Source organism: Corythoichthys intestinalis, chromosome 9, assembly GCF_030265065.1.
Source record: "Corythoichthys intestinalis isolate RoL2023-P3 chromosome 9, ASM3026506v1, whole genome shotgun sequence".
NCBI lineage: Eukaryota > Metazoa > Chordata > Actinopteri > Syngnathiformes > Syngnathidae > Corythoichthys > Corythoichthys intestinalis.
Genome location: NC_080403.1, coordinates 22,332,578 through 22,353,593, shown reverse-complemented (window position 1 = coordinate 22,353,593; position 21,016 = coordinate 22,332,578). Strand labels below are relative to the sequence as shown.

Sequence of the window (21,016 nt, the reverse complement as noted above, 5' to 3'; positions counted from 1 at the left end):
CCAATAAACAATGCATCACCATTCATCACACAGTACACAAGGCACTTAAAAATGCCATAAAAACCATCCGGTACAATCACTGTCGCGTTTTATGCTGTCAGTGAGCCAAACTGTGACTCCTTCTGACCTCATACTAGCAGTACCTACGGGGAGGTCTGTGTTTGTTTGTATCTGGATGCGGCCAGCCAGTAGCCAAAAGGGCAAAGTGCAAACTAGTAGCTTTAAAATCCACTTTTAATCCACTCTAGTGTAGCACACTCCAGCAAATCTCTCCTCAGGAGGCATCAAGTGAAAAGGTATCTCCCACCCTGAGGCCTCCCAAGATTTCCAATCTGTGAGTACTATTGTGGAAAATATATAGATGAAAAGCAGTAAACTGATGCTATCGTCACTTTGAAAGCATTTTATGAAACACGAGATTGCCATTGATTTTGTGTATCTCACGATAAAATGTCAGTAGTCTCATTTTAAAGATTTTGGAAGGACTATATCCACGGAATGTGAGATGTTCACTTTTTTAGCTGACAGCTATTCGATTCTAATCTGATGTTTGTGCTGCATGATTTAATCTTCCTTAGCCTGTGGAAACGCTATATTGCTGAGCCCAAAAAAATCAAGTAAAATAATGTATATAACCGCCATTAGTGGCACGAGACGTTCAATCCATTTTGACTGGGGGTACCAGCCCCCCAGGCAAATTGGATTGAACGTCTAGCGCCGTCAGTGGCAGCTAATGATAATATAACAAATAATTATCTTATTTAAAGTGGCTTTTCCAGCACGTATCCGCTTTAATGTGTGTTTATTGTTATTTTTAAGATGAAACCAGGGTGAGTGCTGTTAGCGGTCTTTTTATCTATGCAAAAGCAAACAGGGGTTACCTCAGTTCAACAACCCTCGACCTTTTTTACATGAGGACACTGATTTGTCTCGACGTTGAGTCACGGTCCAACAATGACACATGATCTAAGTGTATATAAAACTACAGTACTCTTTCTACAGAATCCACTGGTGAAGACCTCAAGAGTTGGTCGTCATGGCGACCGCACAGACAACTAACGCTAACGGTGTGAGGCACAGATGCGTCTTAGGCCATAAAATGGATGACCTGACAAATCCTGGTAGGATAGTACATGATAATATCAGATGAGAAACAAGGTTATAGTGCTCATTTTTAATTGAGACAAAGGTAACTCATTCACTACAATTGACAACTATGAAAGTCTATTGACCATGTTGTGAAATGTTGGTTAATTTTTCTGGCTAATAAGATTGCTTTTCTACAGTTGGTATCGAATCAAAGACGGATGATGCGGCGCAGTGGCACAAGCATGTGCAGGTAAACAAAACGGCAGTCAAAATGTTTTACTACACTGAGTACATGGCTGTATGGGGAAAATATGAAAATGTGTATCCTTCAGAGAGTGAAGGTGAAGATTTTGCAGCAGGTCCAGGATCAGCTCAGTGATATTCTAGACACAACACTGACCGAGCCTGTCCATGCGTCCGTTAATGGAAAGACGTCTAACATTTCTTCACCATCCAGGTAATTGCTGTAATTTTTAGACCAAAAACCGCACCGACCAAAACATTACATGAAAACTGCATTGAATATAAACCGCACTGGACTCTACAGTAAGTCAACACCAAATGACATGAAGTCCATTAGCCTGTAAAATAAATCCACGGCTAAACCACACAGGACGATAAGATGCATGGTTCAAAGCTGCGGGTAGAAATAGCTTTTTATAGGTTGAAAATGATGGTAATCTGTTTTACCATAACTTTAGTGATCCCCTGCTGCACACTCAAATATAAGACTTCCTATTAGTCATGCTAATTTAAGATTTTAGGTAGACATACAGTGGGGCAAATAAGTATTTAGTCAACCACTAATTGTGCAAGTTCTCCCACTTGAAAATATTAGAGAAGCCTGTAATTGTCAACATGGGTAAACCTCAACCGTGAGAGACAGAATGTGGAAAAAAAAAAAAAAAAAATGAAAATCACATTGTTTGATTTTTAAAGAATTTATTTGCAAATCATGGTGGAAAATAAGTATTTGGTCAATACCAAAAGTTCATCTCAATACTTTGTTATGTACCCTTTGTTGGCAATAACGGAGGCCAAACGTTTTCTGTAATTCGTCACAAGCTTTTCACACACTGTTGCTGGTATTTTGTCCCATTCCTCCATGCAGATCTCCTCTAGAGCAGTGATGTTTTGGGGCTGTCGTTGGGCAACACGGACTTTCAACTCCCTCCACAGATTTTCTATGGGGTTGCGTTCTGGAGACTGGCTAGGCCACTCCAGGACCTTGAAATGCTTCTTACGAAGCCCCTCCTTTGTTGCCCTGGCTGTGTGTTTGGGATCATTGTCATGCTGAAAGACCCAGCCACGTCTCATCTTCAATGCCCTTGCTGATGGAAGGAGATTTTTACTCAAAATCTCTCAATACACGGCCCCATTCATTCTTTCCTTCACACAGATCAGTCGTCCTGGTCCCTTTGCAGAAAAACAGCCCCCAAGCATGATGTTTCCACCCCCATGCTTCACAGTGGGTATGGTGCAATTAAGTATTCTTTTTCCTCCAAACACGAGAACCTGTATTTCTACCAAAAAGTTCTATTTTGGTTTCATCTGACCATAACACATTCTCCCAGTCCTCTTCTGGATCATCCAAATGCTCTCTGGCGAACCGCAGATGGGCCTGGACATGTACTTTCTTCAGCAGGGGGACACGTCTGGCAGTGCAGGATTTGAGTCCCTGGCGGCGCATTGCGTTACTGACAGTAGCCTTTGTTACTATGGTCCCAGCTCTCCCGTGTGGTTCTGGGATTTTTGCTCACCGTTCTTATTATCATTTTGATGCAACGGGGAGAGGAGGGAGTTGAAAGTCCGTGTTGCCCAACGACAGCCCCAAAACATCACTGCTCTAGAGGAGATCTGCATGGAGGAATGGGCCATAATACCAGCAACAGTGTGTGAAAAGCTTGTGAAGAGTTACAGAAAACGTTTGGCTTCCGTTATTGCCAACAAAGGGTACATAACAAAGTATTGAGATGAACTTTTAGTATTGACTAAGTACTTATTTTCCACCATGATTTGCAAATAAATTCTTTAAAAATCAAACAATGTGATTTTCTGTTTTTTTTATTTTTCCCACATTCTGTCTCTCATGGTTGAGGTTTATCCATGTTGAATATTACAGGCCTCTCTAATATTTTCAAGTGGGAAAACCTTCACAATTAGTGGTTGACTAAATACTTATTTGCCCCACTGTAACTCAAATTCTTATGTTCACTTAAGCCTTTAACACCTGATTTTTTTTCCCGAATTTGCATGCCTTTGATGTTGCCTTTATATTTCAAAGAAAAAAATTGTTCACAATGGCGTGGTTGGGTCCCTTTTTTCAGGACACCATAACTTTCATGTCCAAACCGTTGTTTTCTTCACTGGCCAATTATAATAAACAATTTGAAACCAAAAAGACAAAAAAAAAGAAGAAAAAAAAAATCCCAAAAGGTTTTTGTCAAAATTTGTAATATTGATGGTCCATTGACAACCAAACATGCGTAACGAAACGTTTTGAAGCTTGATAATATTTATTCAACTTGTTAGGATAAACATTCAACAGAAAAAAAAATAGACTGAATAGTTTTATATTTGATATTTCAACAGAAACGCACGTATGGTTATCTGCGTTTTTGTTCTTTCTACATACTATGGTCAAAACAGGTTATATACAGTAGACCAACCGTGTAAATTAGTGGGAAAAAAATATATATATATCATCTAACACAAAAAGGTTTTGCAGAGTATCTCTTTGTGAGGTTAGGTATTGAACCCATCACCTTATCAAAAGTACAGTATATAGATACAATCAAGCTTCTCGAACACACAAATCTACCATATTGACCCGAATATAAGAGGGCCCTGATTATAAGACAACCCCCTCTTTTTCAAGACTCAAGTTTGAAAAAAGACTTTTTGAACACCAAATTAATTTTTATACAGAAAATAATTACAGTACATCTGAAACAAATAATTATAACAATATATTTGAGAGAAAACGCATGTTATTTTGCCTCATTCAAATCTTAATGTCTGAACATTTAAATATGTAAACTAAAGTGCAATCACATTCGTAAATGAATGGCTTCTGATTTTTGAAATCTAAATTAACCAATCTATTGTGACAAATCAACAAAATTGCAATAACTGCATTAACCATCAAAGTGAAGTCTAACTGTAACTGTAGTCTTGAAACAAATCTGAATAAGGAAAAACATTGCAATAAAATAATGAAAACTGGTTAAACTTGAGAGTAGCTGAGATCTGTCATGACAGAACATTATTCAATGATATGTGGCGCCATCTAGCGTCATGAATTGGGAGAGAAGCTGAGATCTGTCATGACAGAACATCGCTTCAATGATATCTGGCACCATCTAGTGTCGTGAATGGGTATAATGTCTAGACCGAGAATGTAAGACGACTCCCTCTTTTTCAGTGTTATTTCAATGCAAAAAAACCCACTTCGGGCCAATACGGTATATACAAATTAAATAGCTTGGTCTTGAAAAAAAAAATTTAATATAACATTGAAAAACGTTTTCACAACTATTTACAATAAACTATTTCAGTTCAATTTTTCCATGCATGCCACTCAGTTTCCCCTTGAACGGGACACACGGCTACGACATACACTACGTCACACAGCCACTCTTCCGCCATTTGCACACTGCTGTTAGCCTGTCACTCTTCTCGCTCGCCGACTCATCCAAAGAAAACAATGGCAAATCTTGCCCATCCTCTTCCTCAAGTTGATGAAATAATGCGTTAGCTTGCGCTACATTTAATTTTCGATTCCACATGTTTCAAAGTTGCTTGCTCAATCCAACCGGCTGTCGCTCCCTACCTCGTCTCCCTCTCCTTCGGTGGCGCCCCGCTCGGCAATTTATCGAAAGTGTTCACTTTACATCTGTCCTTCGTGACTTCATAATGGCTCCTGGGATATGTAGTTTTTCGTGGTGCTTTAGGTTTTGAAAAAGGACGGGAAATGATGGAAATATGGACATAAACACATAGTCCATGCAGCGTTTTAATGTTTATTTATGAGGGCAATAAAAGTATAAAACTCAAATGACATTATCTCCCGTTTTACTTGGTTGATTGTCTTCAAGTAAAAACAGGCGTGGACTTCAGCTTCTGCACGTAATTACAGTGTGACGACTGACGAGGCTTCAATGATATACAAAAATATGTCGCCGCCGACACGTCCGGTGTTAAAGGGTTAACTTGTTATTCAGTGTATTCCTAACTCGCTCATAGAGTTAAATGAGTTGAATTAACTTGCATGATGAAGAGGAAAAAAAAGTCGAGTTTCTCTTTTTACAGGTTCTTTTATTCTCTTAATGAACACAAGATGACTACACGCAATTAAGGAACAAAAAGAAAGCAATAATCACCTAAGATAAATACATTAATTGGGGAATAATCAAAAACTGGCCAAACGTCCTCGAGAGCCCCACTCAGGTGCCTTCGAGAAGATCTGCCCCGAATTCTGAACGCATTTACTATTTGTTATTTCCACTGCAAATAAGCAGGCCCCCATGGTAACCCATAAAGCAGGGTTCACTAAATCCGGACCTCGGTGCCACTTTTCCTGTCGTGTTTTCCATGTCTCCCTCCTCCAACACACCTGAATCAAAATAATCAGGATCATTATCAGGCTTCTGGAGAGGTTGCTGATGACATAATCATTTGATGCAGGTGTGTTAGGGGAAAGAGACGTGGAAAACACGACAGGAAAAGTGGCACCGAGGTCCGGATTTAGTGAACCCTGCCATAAAGTGACTCAACAGAAAGTGGAATTTTACTAGGCAGCTCTGTTTATGACTTTGCTTCACAGAAGAAATCATATCAGAAAGACAAAAGGATATAGACATTAATGAACTAAGTACAATGAACAAACGTATGGAAACAAATATCGCTAAAATGATTACGTTTGTGGGCTATTCTTAAATTTCTGAGAAAATTGAAGTTGTGCATAGTTAGCCTGACTCCCGATGTTTTCAAAACAGCGTGCTGGCAACTGGTTAATTAGCCAGAGTGTTCAGCTCACTTGTCTGTACAATGCGCTGCTGCGATGGCGTTTATGTTCGAGCCCCTCTTGGAGCTAAGTATTGTATTATATTTTTACTTAAACTGAAGTCCAGTGTTGGGTTTTAACTGTTCATTGGATTTGCTGATTTTTCCATTTAGGCTTGAAAATTCTAGTTTTGCCAACTTTCATTTTTTCTTAAATTAGTGCATTGATTTTTGTAAAATAGTTTCAATGCTTGGACTCAAAGAAAAACACTAATCTAGCTAAGCAAAAATCTGTTACACCTTTGCAAACATGTGAAGTGGTTTTTTTTTTTTTTTCATTTTCGATCTCACAGGATGGACGATGGAAAAGTGTTTATGGACCGAGCATCACTGCTTGAGTAAGCATAACTGTGCTCAATAATTTATGCATGAAGGTCAACTTCAGACTTCAAAGCATATCAACATTCATATCGTTGTGCTATTGTTTTGGTTTTAATTAATACAGTGGTACCTTGACTGCATAGTATAACAACTTACAAGCTCTTCAAGTTAAGAGCTGTCATATGTACTAATTTTTGTGTTGCAAGAAACCCTGACGCTTTGAGTTACGAGTGAGCTTTAGATAATTAGCTGCTCAAGGGAAGTGAAAAATATACTAGTATAAATGGAAAGGGGCCGTATTGTTCTGATTTCACATGACTCATCAATGGCAGTGAACGAGTTAAAAGAATGATTTATAATAAAAATTTAGCTAATAGGGAGTGTATAGAAAAGATTTTTGAATGAACAGCTAACTTCACTGCAGAACTTTGTTTCATCGGTTTACTTATGTTAAATAAATACAGTGGTACCTCGACATACGATCGCTTTGACCCACGATCTTTTCGACATCCGACAAAAAATTTGACTCGCCATTTGTTTCTACATCCGACGACATGCTGGAAATATGACGATTTATGACAGTGCCGCAGTTACTTTGTTTTCTCGCAAGACGGACGCATGGAGGATTTTATTGTGAGAGAGATCAACATAGGTTCCAAAAATGTTAGTGCATGTGATGAAAAAAACAAAAAAATGAAGCTTACCTTTGAAATTAAGATGGAAATAGTAGAAAAAAATGAGCGCAGTGTGGGCATCCATGAACTGGCTTGACAAAACTCCTCTGACCATGGTCCACCAGTCTTTATAAGTTAAGGTGACAATTATTATTGTGGTACCATTGCCAGCTTCGTCAGGTTTTTAATTATTTCAGAACTTGTGCAACACAACACGCCTACTGTCCACCGCAGCTGAACAGAACATGAAAAGTGAAAGAAAAAACTTATGCACCTCTCACACTCAGCCACGCGGTGCATTCAGGTACACCACAAAAAACACATCCACCACATTAGAACCCAATTCGTTAGATTATTACTGGTATTATTATTACAATAATTAAATTATTATACCGCTTTTTATTCATAAATTATTTGTTTTGCTATGTGTAATTGCCATTAGTAATAGTGCCAGCAGTATTTATTAAGGATCTAGTGCAGGTTTTCAGGCTGTGGAACAAATATATGGAATTAGAATTAGAATTAGTATAGGATAGTATTAGTATATAATAAGTATTCCAATCGAAAATCCTGCTAGACATACGACCATTTCGACTTACAAAGAAGGTCATAGAACGAATTAACTTCGTATGTAGAGGTACCACTGTATAAGTGCTGTTAAAATACTAGAAATGAATGTTTTTAATCATGAAAAATAGCAATGACCTGTAAAATATGACATGAGAAACAGCCGTAACCTGAAAACTTAAGTCAAGGCGCCACTCTACAAATAACTCGAGCCATGAGCGCAGTCTCAGAAGAAATTAAAATTCGTAAATCAATGGAGTGAACGGACCATCTAAAATTAATACTCTGCTTAATTCATGACTGCCATAGTTTTTTTTAAAGAATATTTCTTCATTATTTATTTGTTAATAGTAATAACAGGCTATCTGGTTTTGAAAATCAACGTAAGTTTGATCATTTTTTTCCTATCTTCATGTCAAGTGAGTTGTTTGAGATCAGCCACATCAGAACCATCTACCACATGTTTGTCGCTGTGCTGATCATCTTCTGTGTGAGCACGCTCGCTGTAGACTACATCGACCAGGGCAGGTATGTGACAACATTTCAGCCAAATACTTTTTCTTTTCTTCAAAATTTTTTTTTCATATATATTTATTTTGTTTGCCTTATCAATCCATCTGACCACAGTCCACAATTAGGATTCTGTTTGCAGATGGAAGGTTTTACTCACCCAAGGGCTTAAAAGATACATTCACCCTGATATTATTGATTGTGATGTGGGAAAATTGCTGTGACCTTGCCGGATTAAAAATGCATCCCCTGGCAAACAGCTGCTATGAGTAGATATGTTTAAAGTCTTTATCATTAGTGCTGTAAAGGGTTCTTTTCAGATAGGAGTTGATAACATTCTGGAAAAGACTAAAGTGCCTGCCCTTTTATGCATATCTTTTCTACTCTAATTTGTCTTGTGTCGTCATGTTGTTTATCTTAGCTTTACTAGTTGCTAGTTTGTCTAGTCGTTTTGTGTGTAGGTGTATCTGTGGCTATTTTAGTTTGGCAGAAATGTATCATGCCTTAAGTATTTGTTCGTCTACTACTATAGGTTTTAAATAAGTAGCTTAGCTCAGTTTTATTATTTGGTTAATTTAGCTCAAATGGTCATTGATTTTCCGACTATTAAACGATCGTTATAGTTTACATTTGATTACCGTAATTTTCGGACTATAGGCCACTACTTTTTTCCTTCATTTTGAATCCTGTGGCTTATTGTCTAGTGTGGCCTATTTGTTGATTTATTTGGGTTCATAGGCAACACTTTATTAGACAGCGGCATCATAAGACCGTTATAATTATGACATGACACTATCATTGGCATTACTGAATACTTATGACAGATGTAATTAAGTGTCAGCCAGCAAATTATGTCACAAACTCCATTTATGTCTAGCTCGGATCTTTTACATCCATTCAAAAGTGAGATAATTTGCTGGATAAAACTAAGTGACATCTGTTATAAGCATTCATTAATGCTCGTGACAGTGTCATGTCATAATTATGATTGTCTAATGACAGTCTTATGGTGCCACTGTCAAATAAAGTGTTACCAAATACCATAATTTTGCAATTAATGAAACAGCTGGAACAGTAACTGAAGAAATAATTAGCACAGAACATTTTTACACACACAATTTTGATTGTTATTTTTACATCTATAGCGCTGCAATGCATGCTAGGAGGCAAGTTGGACAGCAACAGTGTTGACAGCAGGTGGCAGCAGAGGTTGAGTCTCTCCCCAATGGGAGCAGTGATGGCCAGATGAAGCTCCTTTAAGCAATGAAGCTCTGCAGCCAATTGGTTCAAAGCTTCATGGTGGTTCATTTGGTCTTATGACCGTCGTATGATGCCGCTGTCAAACCAAGTTAATATCTTATGGTGTAAATATACCATATTACAGTGAGGACAGCAGCGGCTAATACTCCAGTGCGGCTTATCTATGAACAAATGTCGTTTTCGTGTCAAATTTGGTGGGTGGCGGCTTATAGTCAGGTGCGCCTTATAGTGTGAAAATCAGGGTAGTTTTTGTTCTTGGGTTAGTTTGGTTTAGTTTTTTGTGGTCCTTTTGTATCTTGTCTTGATTAGCTTAGCTTTGTTTTGATTAGCTTGATTTGGTTTGACTTGGTTATGTTAATGTAGTTGGATCCGTTGGCTTCTTATTTTAGTCTTTCATGGTCAAACTTCTGTTTCTTCTACTTCCTTTTTTCATCATGGCTATTTATCTTTGCATCTTGGTTTATACGACGAAACAACGGCACCTTCTATAACCAGACTTTTTGTTGACAAATGGCAGGTTGGTCCTGGAGTTCGACCTGCTCTTCTACGCCTTTGGCAAGCTGGGAACAGTCACCTGGGTGTGGGCGCTTATGTTCGTCTACACCCTGCTGGTTCCCTACTACACACTACTCTTTTGGGGTTCTTTTTACCACCGGTGCCCCTCAAAGTTGGGGCTGTCCGTGTGCACGGCTTTGGTCCTGGCTGCCCTCCAGGCATCAGTTCTTGGACTTCTGCCCATCTACGCAGTGGTACAGCACCAGCTGCCACCAGCCTCCCGATTCATAGTCATATTGGAGCAGGTCAGTGTGTTTATATTGGGTTGCCAAGAGTGATCAAGAGATAAGTGATGTAGTCAATTTTATTACAGTGTTTTGTAACCAAACTGCATTGTTGGCAAGTCATCCTGACACAGGAGATAATTCAAAAATGGTGTGTTAACCTTGGCAACATACATCATAATCGTTTTAGCTCCACTTGTGATGACTAAGTAGGATATTTTAGCTAAGCTTCCCTTAAAAAGATATACAGTTTGTAAAGAATCATCTGGATCAGAAAGAATGAACTCATTTCTCTGAGTTTTTTGCAGATTCGATTTCTTATGAAGAGCTACTCGTTTATGAGGGAATCTGCCCCTGAAATTTTGAAGAACACACCAAAACAAGGTAGTACTAAACACGACGCAATTCAATTATCAACAGAACTGAATTTTTTTTTATATAATCAATGTCTTATTATAAGATTAAAACAGTATATGGAACTTGCTGTGTATAAAATGAGTGACGTATTAGCAATTTATCAATTGTAGCAATACGAGAAAAGGCCACAGGAGTATTGAGCTACAAATTCCTTCTCCAATACATGTATTTGTCAGGTGTCAAAAATTTCAGTAATTTTACTTTTAGATTTATTAGGGTTTGTCAAAATAAAACTTTCTGACGTTTGCCTGTATAGATAATTAACAAGCTACCATTGAGTACGATAAACTCATCATTTAGAAAGTTTTGAATAGCATCACTAGCAGCTTCTGATGCTTCTTTTGTTTTCCAGGGGAAAAGGTCCACATCCCAACATTTTCCACTTACCTTTACTTCCTTTTCTGTCCTACTCTCATCTACAGGGAATCATATCCCAGGTATGGCAGCTGAGGTTATTTAAAAAATCTATTCATAATTCTATCGTGTATTTTCTTCCAGGAACACACACATTAGGTGGAAGTACGTCGGTGTCACTGTGACCATGGTGAGCTTTTTCATTGTGTTTTCCATTAGCCTTTAAGTCTAACTACCTTTCCGTTTAATGTCGGGGTGACCTGCAGATATTAGGCTGCCTGTTTTACGGCTACTTCATCCTGGTGCGCCTTTGTGTGCCCGTGTTTACGTCGGAGAGCCACCAGCCTTTCAGCAAGCGAGCTATGGTCCTCGCTGTCTTTCATTCCATACTACCAGGTATCGGGCTACTATCATCACTATGAAAACGCATACTTCCACATTCCTCCAGAAGCAAAACAGTAACGTCGATACCTATTCTGGTTTATCTACAGTATGTGAGTCAGTCAATGTTTAACCGAGCGATTATGTAAGTAGATCAGGTCAACAACACAGTGAAAGGCACCCTATGGCTGCTTTTCATTACGGTTGGATTAGGTTCATCCTAATACAGGACAGCAGTGCCACAGTGCCCTAGTGGATGATTGATGGGACTATTTTGCGGGCAAAATTGTATTTAATTCTGCAAGGCTAATATCACATGGAGTACCCATGTTACCAGGGTAGAAAAAATAGCCCCTATTGGTAATCTGTACCCACAATTTAGTACTGTATGGTTACAGGTATTATTTTGTAAAATGCTTTTTTTTCTCCCAAGAAGTAAATAAAACTTTCATTTGGTAAAACTACATTTACATTACGTTATTATCATATATTTTAAATTACATAATATTTAAGGTATAATCTTACAAGGTTATAGTAGTATTTCTTAGAAATCCAAACAAAGATTTTTTTTTTCTTTTCTAAACCTATCCTGTTCAGCTGCTTAGCCCCGGAGAACAGGAATCTGAATATTCTTGTAGACTGAACAATTTTAATATGCCCAAAATTTTTCTGAATGTTTTATCATTTAAAAAAAAAAAAAAAAAAAAAAAAAGAACGTAAACAATAATTTGATGGAATAAATCTTTTTTTTTTTCCTTAAAGAAAATGTGTAATTTTATAAATAAGGTAAAAAAAAAAAAAAAAACGTTAATGACACTACAGGTTTTCAGTTGTATTTTAGGGGAACAAAAACAAGTATGAGATTGTCATAAAGCCATAAAAAAGTTTTTTATGATCATAGAGCTTTTTTGCTAGGTTAAAATTCTATTTTTACAACAACACTTATGATTATGTATCATTATGTAGTATTTTTGGAAGATATTAATTTTGGTCATATTTATGAAACAAAAAAATGTAATGAGTTTTTTTGTTTGGGGAAAAAAATGTTTTGGAGAAAAAAAAAAAAAAAAGTAATTTCATGGGATTAAAGTCAATATTTTAGAAACAAATAACTTAATTTCCCAAGATTACAATTGCATTGTTTTGTTGAAAATAAAATTCATTATTTTAGAAGATTAACGACTCTGTTTTTAGACAGTTTTATTTTTTCTAATGTTTTCCTCATTATTCGACACAAGCACACAGCACTAAAGCGTTTTTTTCATCGTCATTTTCATACATTCATGCTGCTAAACCAACTTATTTTCAGGCATCATGCTTCTCCTGTTGTGCTTCTTTGCCTTCCTGCACTGCTGGCTCAACCTCTTTGCAGAGCTGCTCCAATTTGCTGACAGAATGTTCTACAAGGTGAGTGAGACATCACACTTGAGATTCTCCCAAAAAGATTGAATGTTGGAAAAATTCTCTGAAAAGTGAGCGGGGCGTTTTGACGTGTGCAGCAATCACATCCTATTGATCTGACATGGATAAACTTGTTTGTGCGACCAGTACATCACATACTTTGTGATCAATACTAACAGATCAATGAGTGCCTTTGCTGTATTTCACATCAGCAGCACATAAACATTGCGAGTATTTTCACTTCTGTTCTCTTGGATCTGTTGCTCTTTAACCCTTCAATGCATGGATTCTACTTTTTTTTTTTTTTTTTTTTTTAACCCTTACAGCGCTCTCATTTAAGTCTTTGACTGCTTTTGACAGTGACGTTCGTCGATTCACCCAAATCAAAATGGATTAGGCACCAGGGCGTAGGTTTGCATAGGGATGGTAGGGACATAACACTATCAACTTTTCAGGATGCTCAAATTGTCCCCACCAACTTTTAAGCAACCGAATTGCATTATGTAATATCTTCATTTATATGGGTAATTTATATTGTCTTCCCATATGTTGAAAGGATAGAATAGACCCAACCATTATTAAGTGGATTATTTTCATTATCTTCAGATTTACATTTATCCTTTTTCGTTTTCTGAATGTGCCGGTCCATTCCCCCCCCAAACGTACATTTGATTGACTTGAGCCCACCCCCCCACCACACAAACACACACTCACACAGCACAGCCCCGACAGATTCATGTCAACAACATTCCGCCTCCTCCGCCCCCTTCGAAGAGGAGGGATATTAGATTTTTTTTTCGGCCAGCTGCAGCCACTGTAAGTAATGTAAAAAAAAACGTCAATGCACCACTTATTTTGCTACTGTAAGTCTGACCTGCATAAGAGTTAGCATAACATTAACCTGACCTGCGAAACTACTGCAGTCAAACCAGCCTCCACAAGGATCAACGGAGGATCAATTATGTGCATTACGGTAATGCAACGCAGTGGCTTCAGAGTCCAAGTCCCCCTATTGAAAATAAAACGGGGAACTATCCAATAATGGGTACACTTCAGGGGGACACTGACATGAACTGACATGGGAAAAAAAATCTGTGAAATGAAATCACACATCAGAATTTCATGAAAGTACATTGGTTCGAGTCTTGGGGTAGTCTAGTATTATGCCTCAGATGTAGATCGGTCCTTGGATATCTCGGATTTTTTTTTTTCATTAACCAGTTCTCAAATCACTTTTATATTACAGTACTTTAGTTTGAGTCTAGTGGCTGCTCCAGTGTCCCCCAGAAGTGGACCCATTCTTGGATAGCTCTTCAAAATTTTTCTTTGGTAGTTTTTGAAAACAAAGGTTTAAATCGAATCACCTCAGTCAAAATACATGAAAGTATAAGTCAATAAAGATTTATTTTGCATTGATCATTATGCCTATGAATTAATTAGGTTCATATTCGTGAGAAATGTAGCCCTGACCCCCGTTCAACAATCTGGTTGGTCTTTTTAATGTCCCGTCCCCAGCAAAAAGTGTACATGCAGGTTATGCCGTTATATCGTCCCTACCAATGTTAAAACCAAACATACGCCCTTGATTGGACATCTAGCGCCGTCAATGGCACTGAAAGATGAGCATTCACAACCAGTCGATCGCCATCAAGTTTTTTTTTTTTAATTGGAAAAATACACAATTGCTCTACTTGCTCTATCACAGGTCTTACCTTATTTTTGAATAGCTGTCCACTGAAGTGACCATTCTCCTGCAAGGTTTAATAATTTAACGGCATTGAATCAATTTTATTGTCAACCAATGTCAAAAAACAAAACAAAACAAAAAACACATTGACCACTGACTCAGTATCACAAAGAACAAGACCACCATTGATTTTAATTTTCTGTACAATGAGGCAGCTGAACCAAAAAAAAAAATTAAACAACCGGGCACAATTATTTTGGGAAGAATGCGATTGATTTTGAAGGGTGTGAATAGAGAACTGTCATTAGTAGAGTCAATGGATACACTGCAGCTATTTCTAGGTCACATTAGTGTTGGCGATTGATTTTGAGCGCCGTCTTGTGGTTGCGCAGGACTGGTGGAACTCTACGTCCTTCGCTAACTACTACCGCACGTGGAACGTGGTGGTGCACGACTGGCTATATTACTACGGATACAGGGACTTCCTCTGGGTCAGACACACAACACTCACCAGCCACTTGAAATAAAACAAAATTGGACACAAAATGTCATTTTTTTATGATTTAAAGTGTATCACTTTGGGGAAAAAAACTAAATGGTTGCACATTCATTTATTTTTTGTGGGGGGGTTATGTTTTTCTTGGGGGACATAATTATACAAGCTTGAAGTTGTATCTTTCTCTGGATTCACAACAAAAATCATGCAATAAAGGTTTGACTTTTCTACGAAAGCATGTAATTTTCTTAAATTCAATTTTTATTGAAAGATGACCCTTCGCTCCTAAGAATCAGAATCGGAATGGCTTTTATTGACAACATGTTTTAAATTTACAAAAATATTACAAGAGCATTTTTTCTGGATTCATAACACAAATCAAATGCAATTAAAGTTTGTTTGTTTTTTCATCAAAAATGTAATTTTATAACAATAGGTTTCCCTTGAAGAAGGAAAAGTGACAAAATGAAAGAAAAAAATTTCAGACAAAACTGCATTACAATTAAAGTTTATCCAAACAAATAAAGCATTTTTTTGTTTGTTTGTGTTCTTCAAACTTGCAATCTCATCAAATTGAATTTGGGGGGAAGAACATCATAATTCTAATAGACTAGCATCCAGATTAAAAAAAAAAAAAAAAAAGTTATCAGATGGGATTCATTTTTTTTTTTTTTTTATAATAACAAAATGTCATAATTTTACAAAATAGAATTTTTCATAATTTTACAAAACAGTATTTTTTCTTTTTTTTTTTTTTTTTGAAAATTATTTTAAACTTTATGCTAAGCTGGTTGGAATCATGACATCATTATCAAATGGAAATAAATTTATATTTTGAGCAGAAAAGTACATTTTGTGGGATTGAAAATATATTTTTGTGGGAAAAACTATATGTATCCAAAACATTAATTTTACGAAATTGAAGTTGTATTTTTCTACATTAAAAATTGTGCATTTTTAAAATTTTATTTTTCTTCTAAACAGACAAAACAAACAAAACAGAGAAAAAGGGTAAAATATTAGCGTCAGAAGTGTCATCGGCGTTTTGATTTCTCCCCGCAGCTGTCAAGGCGGAAATTCCGCACGGGCGCCATGTTGTCCGTCTTCATCGTGTCTGCCGTGGTCCACGAGTACGCCTTGGCCATGGGCTTCGGCTTCTTTTACCCAGTCATGTTTTTCCTCTTCGCCATTTTCGGAGGTGACCAATTGATTCTACCTTTTAAGCCTTTTGGCGAGCACACTTGCTCACATGTTGTTCTTGACCTTTCAGTTGTCTTTAACTTCACCATGAATGACAAGCGCCAGAGCCCCGTGTGCAACATCATCATGTGGCTGTCTCTATTTGTGGGTCAGGGGGTGCAGGTGTGCCTCTACTGTCAGGAGTGGTACGCGCAAATACGATGTCCTCGCACAGGGGTACGTAACACAAGATTAAAGTCGTTAGCTGGCATTAACGGAGCGAGACGTCTAATCCATTTTGCATATCCAGTCCTCCCAGTTTAAACAAATTAGACCAATGGTCCCCAACCTTTTTTGCACCACATAACGGTGGGCCTTTTTTTTCCCCATATACCGGCAATGTGTAGCAGAAAATAACAGTAAATACAAAATTACATGACGCGGCTAATAAGGAACATTAAGCGCAGGGAAAATGTAACTCACCATAAGCTAAATCAACCTTTTTTTTTTTTTTTTTAACAGCGACCACTCCTAAATCTTGACGGCAAATATCCTTGGTCATAAATTCTTTGAATAAATTCTTCTCCAATCGAGAAAGTTTTCTTGGCTTTAGCAATACAGTTCACCACGAGGTATGATGCTCTCAGTGCATTCGCGTTTGTTGCCTCGTTTGCTAGCTCTTAGCTACATATTATGCAGAATGGACTTGGTTGTAAAAAAGCTGTCCAGAGACGTCGCCGCCTGCGGCACACAGTCAACAGTAGCCAACATTACTGTTTACATTGACTGACACTGGGCTGCTATAGGTGTCCAAACACCCCAGTAATGGTGGCCAACCGCTAGAGGGCGACGTACTTAAATTTCTACTCGGATCAGTCAATAGACTAGACAGGCATATTGATGTGTCAAGTGGTACAAGCCAGATTGGGGTCGTTACCAAATTATTATTTCTCTGCGGCCCGGTAGCAAATGCGCGACGGATCACTACCAGCCCTCGACCCGATGGTTGGGGATCCCTGAATTAGACGGCTATTGTTGTCAATGGCAGGCAATGAGTTAAAATTATATTTTTTCATATGAAAACTAGAACATACATTTAAGTATTGAAGCGGATGAAAAGTCATATTTGAGAGATCAAAGTTTACATTTTGCTAACTTAACTCATTTGCTGATGTTGACGGTCATAGACGTCTAATCCATTTGGACAAGGAGGTCTTAGTTCAAATGTACTGAATGTCTAACTAGTGACAAACTGTAATTTAACCCCTTCAGAGATGGACATGACACGTTCGCGTCTCTAAACCAATAAATACACTGAATTTAGTTGCTATTGCCACCTCTGGGAGATGATTGGACGAAACTTTACGCATCGAAATCAAATCATGAGGTTTAGCACGGCCTATTTGCTATTTTTGGCTCTTTGAAAATGGCTGAGACAAAACGCAAATTCAAAAAGGCAAACGTAAGAGCTCATTTCTTATCAAAAACACATTAACATTAAAAATAACCAATAAAAGCATGAAATTTCCCTGACCAAAAATTGCACTTTGTTCTGGTGTTTGAGTAAAAATCAGCGATGAATTTATTTTTGCTCAGTAGAAAAAATGAAGGGGTTAATTCATACACGCGGCTCTGGAGCCGTAGCTTGCACGACAATAAACTAATTATTTCATAAAAGAGATTAAAGTCATAATATGGGTTGAAAAAAGTGGATTTAGAGTCAAATTTTGGGAAGCAAAAACTCCTACTCCTCCTACTTTTACTAAATTGAAGTTAAATTTTCCCTAAGGAAAAACTATTATTTTTAATGCAAATTAAAATTGTATTTTATTCGGAAAAGGTCAGCCTTTTATTAGATATAAGTAGATTTTGTTGTTGTAAATTTACAGAGTAGTTTGAGGGAAAAAAATGGAACTGACTTTAACTGTACTTTTCCCATAAAGTTGTGACCTTTATCTTTTAAGTTTAAATTCAGATATTTGTGGTAAAACATTTTTCACATGAAAATCCAAAAATCAGTTCAGTTGAAGTGTACTTGTAAAAAAAATGCGTTTACTATTAAAACTACTTTCTTTGACAAAAATAAAATTTTGACAATTTCTACAAATTTCTTAAAAAAAAAAAAAAAAAAAAAGTCATTTGAGATCAGCATTGTAATTTCTTTTTGAGTAGAAGGAAAATGTAAAATAAACAGTAAATTTTAAATAATTCATTTTTTCCAAAGTTTTTTGAGAGAAACATTTTTTTCTCAGACAAAAAGCAATGTTAGAAAATTTGTGTAGAATTTAAAAACAGCAACATGAAGGCACTTAAGAGTTCATCCCATCACACTGCTCAGTGATCTGAAGTGACTCCCCAGTGTTTGTGCAAGATTATTGATCATCGGTAGTCCAATAATCAATCCTGCTATAGCATAAGCGCCTCTATTGGCAGTTCCGTATGTGGAGTACAATGACACGGATTTAACCTTGGAAAGCCTCCAGCGTTAGATGAAGCCAAGGATTTACTCGACAGATGGCGTACTTAAACCCAGAGTTCGGCGGGCCGGTCCCTCGTAGGAGCGTCCGGCCGGTGGCGCAGTTTAAACAACGCGCCGTCCCCACAATGAGATTAGAGTCGAACGTGCTAATAAGAATACAAATCTGGATTATGTGTATGATGTGACTAGAAAGAGTTTTGTGTTTTGCAGAATAGCATTTGGGAGCTGGTGACACCGCGTTCCTGGTCGTGCAGCCACCAAAAATGAACCCAGACAGTGAAAAGGGTTCCAGACTCATATTCTATCATCATAGTGGAGGTTACCATTGCTCAAACAGCTTAAACGGAAAAAGAAAAGAAAAAACCCATGATGCAACAATTGGATTTATTGTTATGCACTGTATATACTTTTTTTCTGTGGCTTAAGTGTTTTTTTTTGTGTAAATTTGTATTTTTTCCAGTCAAAATGAGGAAGAATTGTATGAGAATGAATATGTTGGGTTTTGTTTGTTGGGAGGAAAAGTCAATAAAAAAAAACTGTTTTAGTACATGAGATTAAAATGGTAATTTGTATTTTTCATTTAGAGGACAATTTTGTTTTGGCGGAAAAAGGTCAGCTGTTATGTAAATTGTAAATGGTGTGAGTATCATTACAATTTTTGCAATTGAAAATTTTACGATTTTAAGATTAAAGTAATATTTTTTTCAATATTTTTATTTTACACAGAAATACATTTACTTTAACGTTGTTTCAGTTTAGCCCCCCCAAAATATTTATTACTATATAGAAGTCTTCTTAAAGGGATCCATGGATAGACAGACTTGTAGTTCCTAAAAAATAATTGGATATTGAAACCCCTCTTGATGTTTTCGCATTTATACAACTTGTAAAATTAGTTTAACTAGTAGGTTGCCTTTTTTGTTGACGTTGCAGGGCGGTGACATCACATGTTTACGCTGCCAGGCTTCCAGAGTATGACTCCAGCGACATAAACATGTCATCTGTTCACCCCTTTACATTTAAACCTGAGAGGAGCATTAATGAGCATTACAGCATTAACAATATTTCACAAAACGAGCAGCAAAAGCAAAATGAACAGGAAGACTGGATGAGACGAGTAGGGGAAAAACGGTGTTCTGCAAAAATGTGCTCCACCGGCGAAACGTCCCACAAGAGGCAAATTTGACACCCAAAGTACTACCGTGCTTTGTGAATCAGCTTGATTTGTTTAGATGCATACAGACAGAACATACTAAATATGCCTTAAAAAAATACATGACCGTAGTAATATCAAATAAGGGTGGTTTAATTATGCTACGTGACAATGTGGTCATGCGAAAAGTATTTTGAGGCAATGAAAAGGTAATAGAAGACACAATAAAAGCACAAATAGTATGTACACACCGCTTTTAAACAATGAGCGCATGTGTTGGACGTCTCGCCGTGTAGAAGGAATTGCAGTAACCTGGTAGTATTCGTCGAGTGACAGTAACAATCTATGTCATTATCTCGAGCGTCCATTGCAGGTATAAAAAAAAACATGGCGCCCTCCATAGGTGAAAACATGTACTACATATTTGATTTTTAATTCAACTGCAATATTTCATGAGTTTCTTATAACATATTTTAGTAAAAAAAGAGATCAATTGCAGCTTATTAGATCCTACAAGTCTTTAAGTCCGAGGTTCCCTTTAAAATTATCACGTGCCATTTTTATTTAACACAAGAACTGAACCATTTGTTGACTTTTTTTCAGAAGATTTTTCAGACCTTGATTGTAAATTTTACAAGGTTAAGAAAGGTTCAGATACAAATCAATAACTCAGAATTGTAAATCAAGAAAAAAAATCTTTCATTTTATAAGATTAATGTATTTTTGGAAAGTCAAGGTTATATTTTTGAGGGGAAAAAAACAATGTATTATGTAGAAATTTGTAATAAAAAAAAAAAAAAAGTCATACAGCCATACAAGAATAATCTTACTAGACTCAAATAGCAAGTAGGTCCTACTCAGTGGCTGCCACTGACGGCGACAAACGTCCAATCCATTTTGATGGCAGGACTCCACCCCCAGTCAAATTGGATTGGATGTCTATCACCATCGACAGCAGTGAAAATCACTCAATACCACCCATCCTTGCTTAAATTGATTTAATAATCTCTACGAATGGCAATGGCCGTGAAATAGTTCAGATTTTTAAGAGATGAAGTCAGATGTTTAAAAGTCAAAAGTGTCACCTACGGGATTACAACTTTAAGTTTTTTTCTTCAATAATTTTAAAATTTTATTAAAGTCACATTGCTACTAGATTAAAGTAGAAATATTATTTTTTAAAGTTGGTGACTTTATTTAAATGT

At 37.1% G+C, this 21,016-nt stretch overlaps 1 protein-coding gene across 4 annotated transcripts; it reads left to right on the top strand.

Annotated features, from left to right (window-relative positions):
- Positions 1-172: 172 nt before the first annotated feature.
- soat2 (sterol O-acyltransferase 2) lies at positions 173-20,748 on the top strand. 4 transcript variants are annotated; one of them, XM_057846717.1, is made up of 16 exons: positions 173-334; positions 1,003-1,121; positions 1,287-1,339; positions 1,422-1,546; positions 6,447-6,491; positions 8,136-8,243; positions 10,003-10,285; positions 10,573-10,648; positions 11,034-11,118; positions 11,180-11,225; positions 11,302-11,431; positions 12,726-12,823; positions 14,897-14,995; positions 16,063-16,198; positions 16,271-16,416; positions 18,869-20,744. In XM_057846717.1, exons 2-16 carry the CDS (start codon positions 1,037-1,039, stop codon positions 18,923-18,925), a joined length of 1,572 nt encoding a protein of 523 aa, XP_057702700.1. In that variant the 5' UTR covers positions 173-334; positions 1,003-1,036; the 3' UTR covers positions 18,926-20,744. The 4 variants fall into 4 exon arrangements, with proteins under 4 accessions (XP_057702700.1, XP_057702702.1, XP_057702701.1 ...); XM_057846719.1 differs by lacking the exon at positions 14,897-14,995 and having other exon boundaries at positions 18,869-20,748; XM_057846718.1 differs by lacking the exon at positions 6,447-6,491 and having other exon boundaries at positions 18,869-20,747.
- The last annotated feature ends 268 nt before the right edge of the window (positions 20,749-21,016 follow it).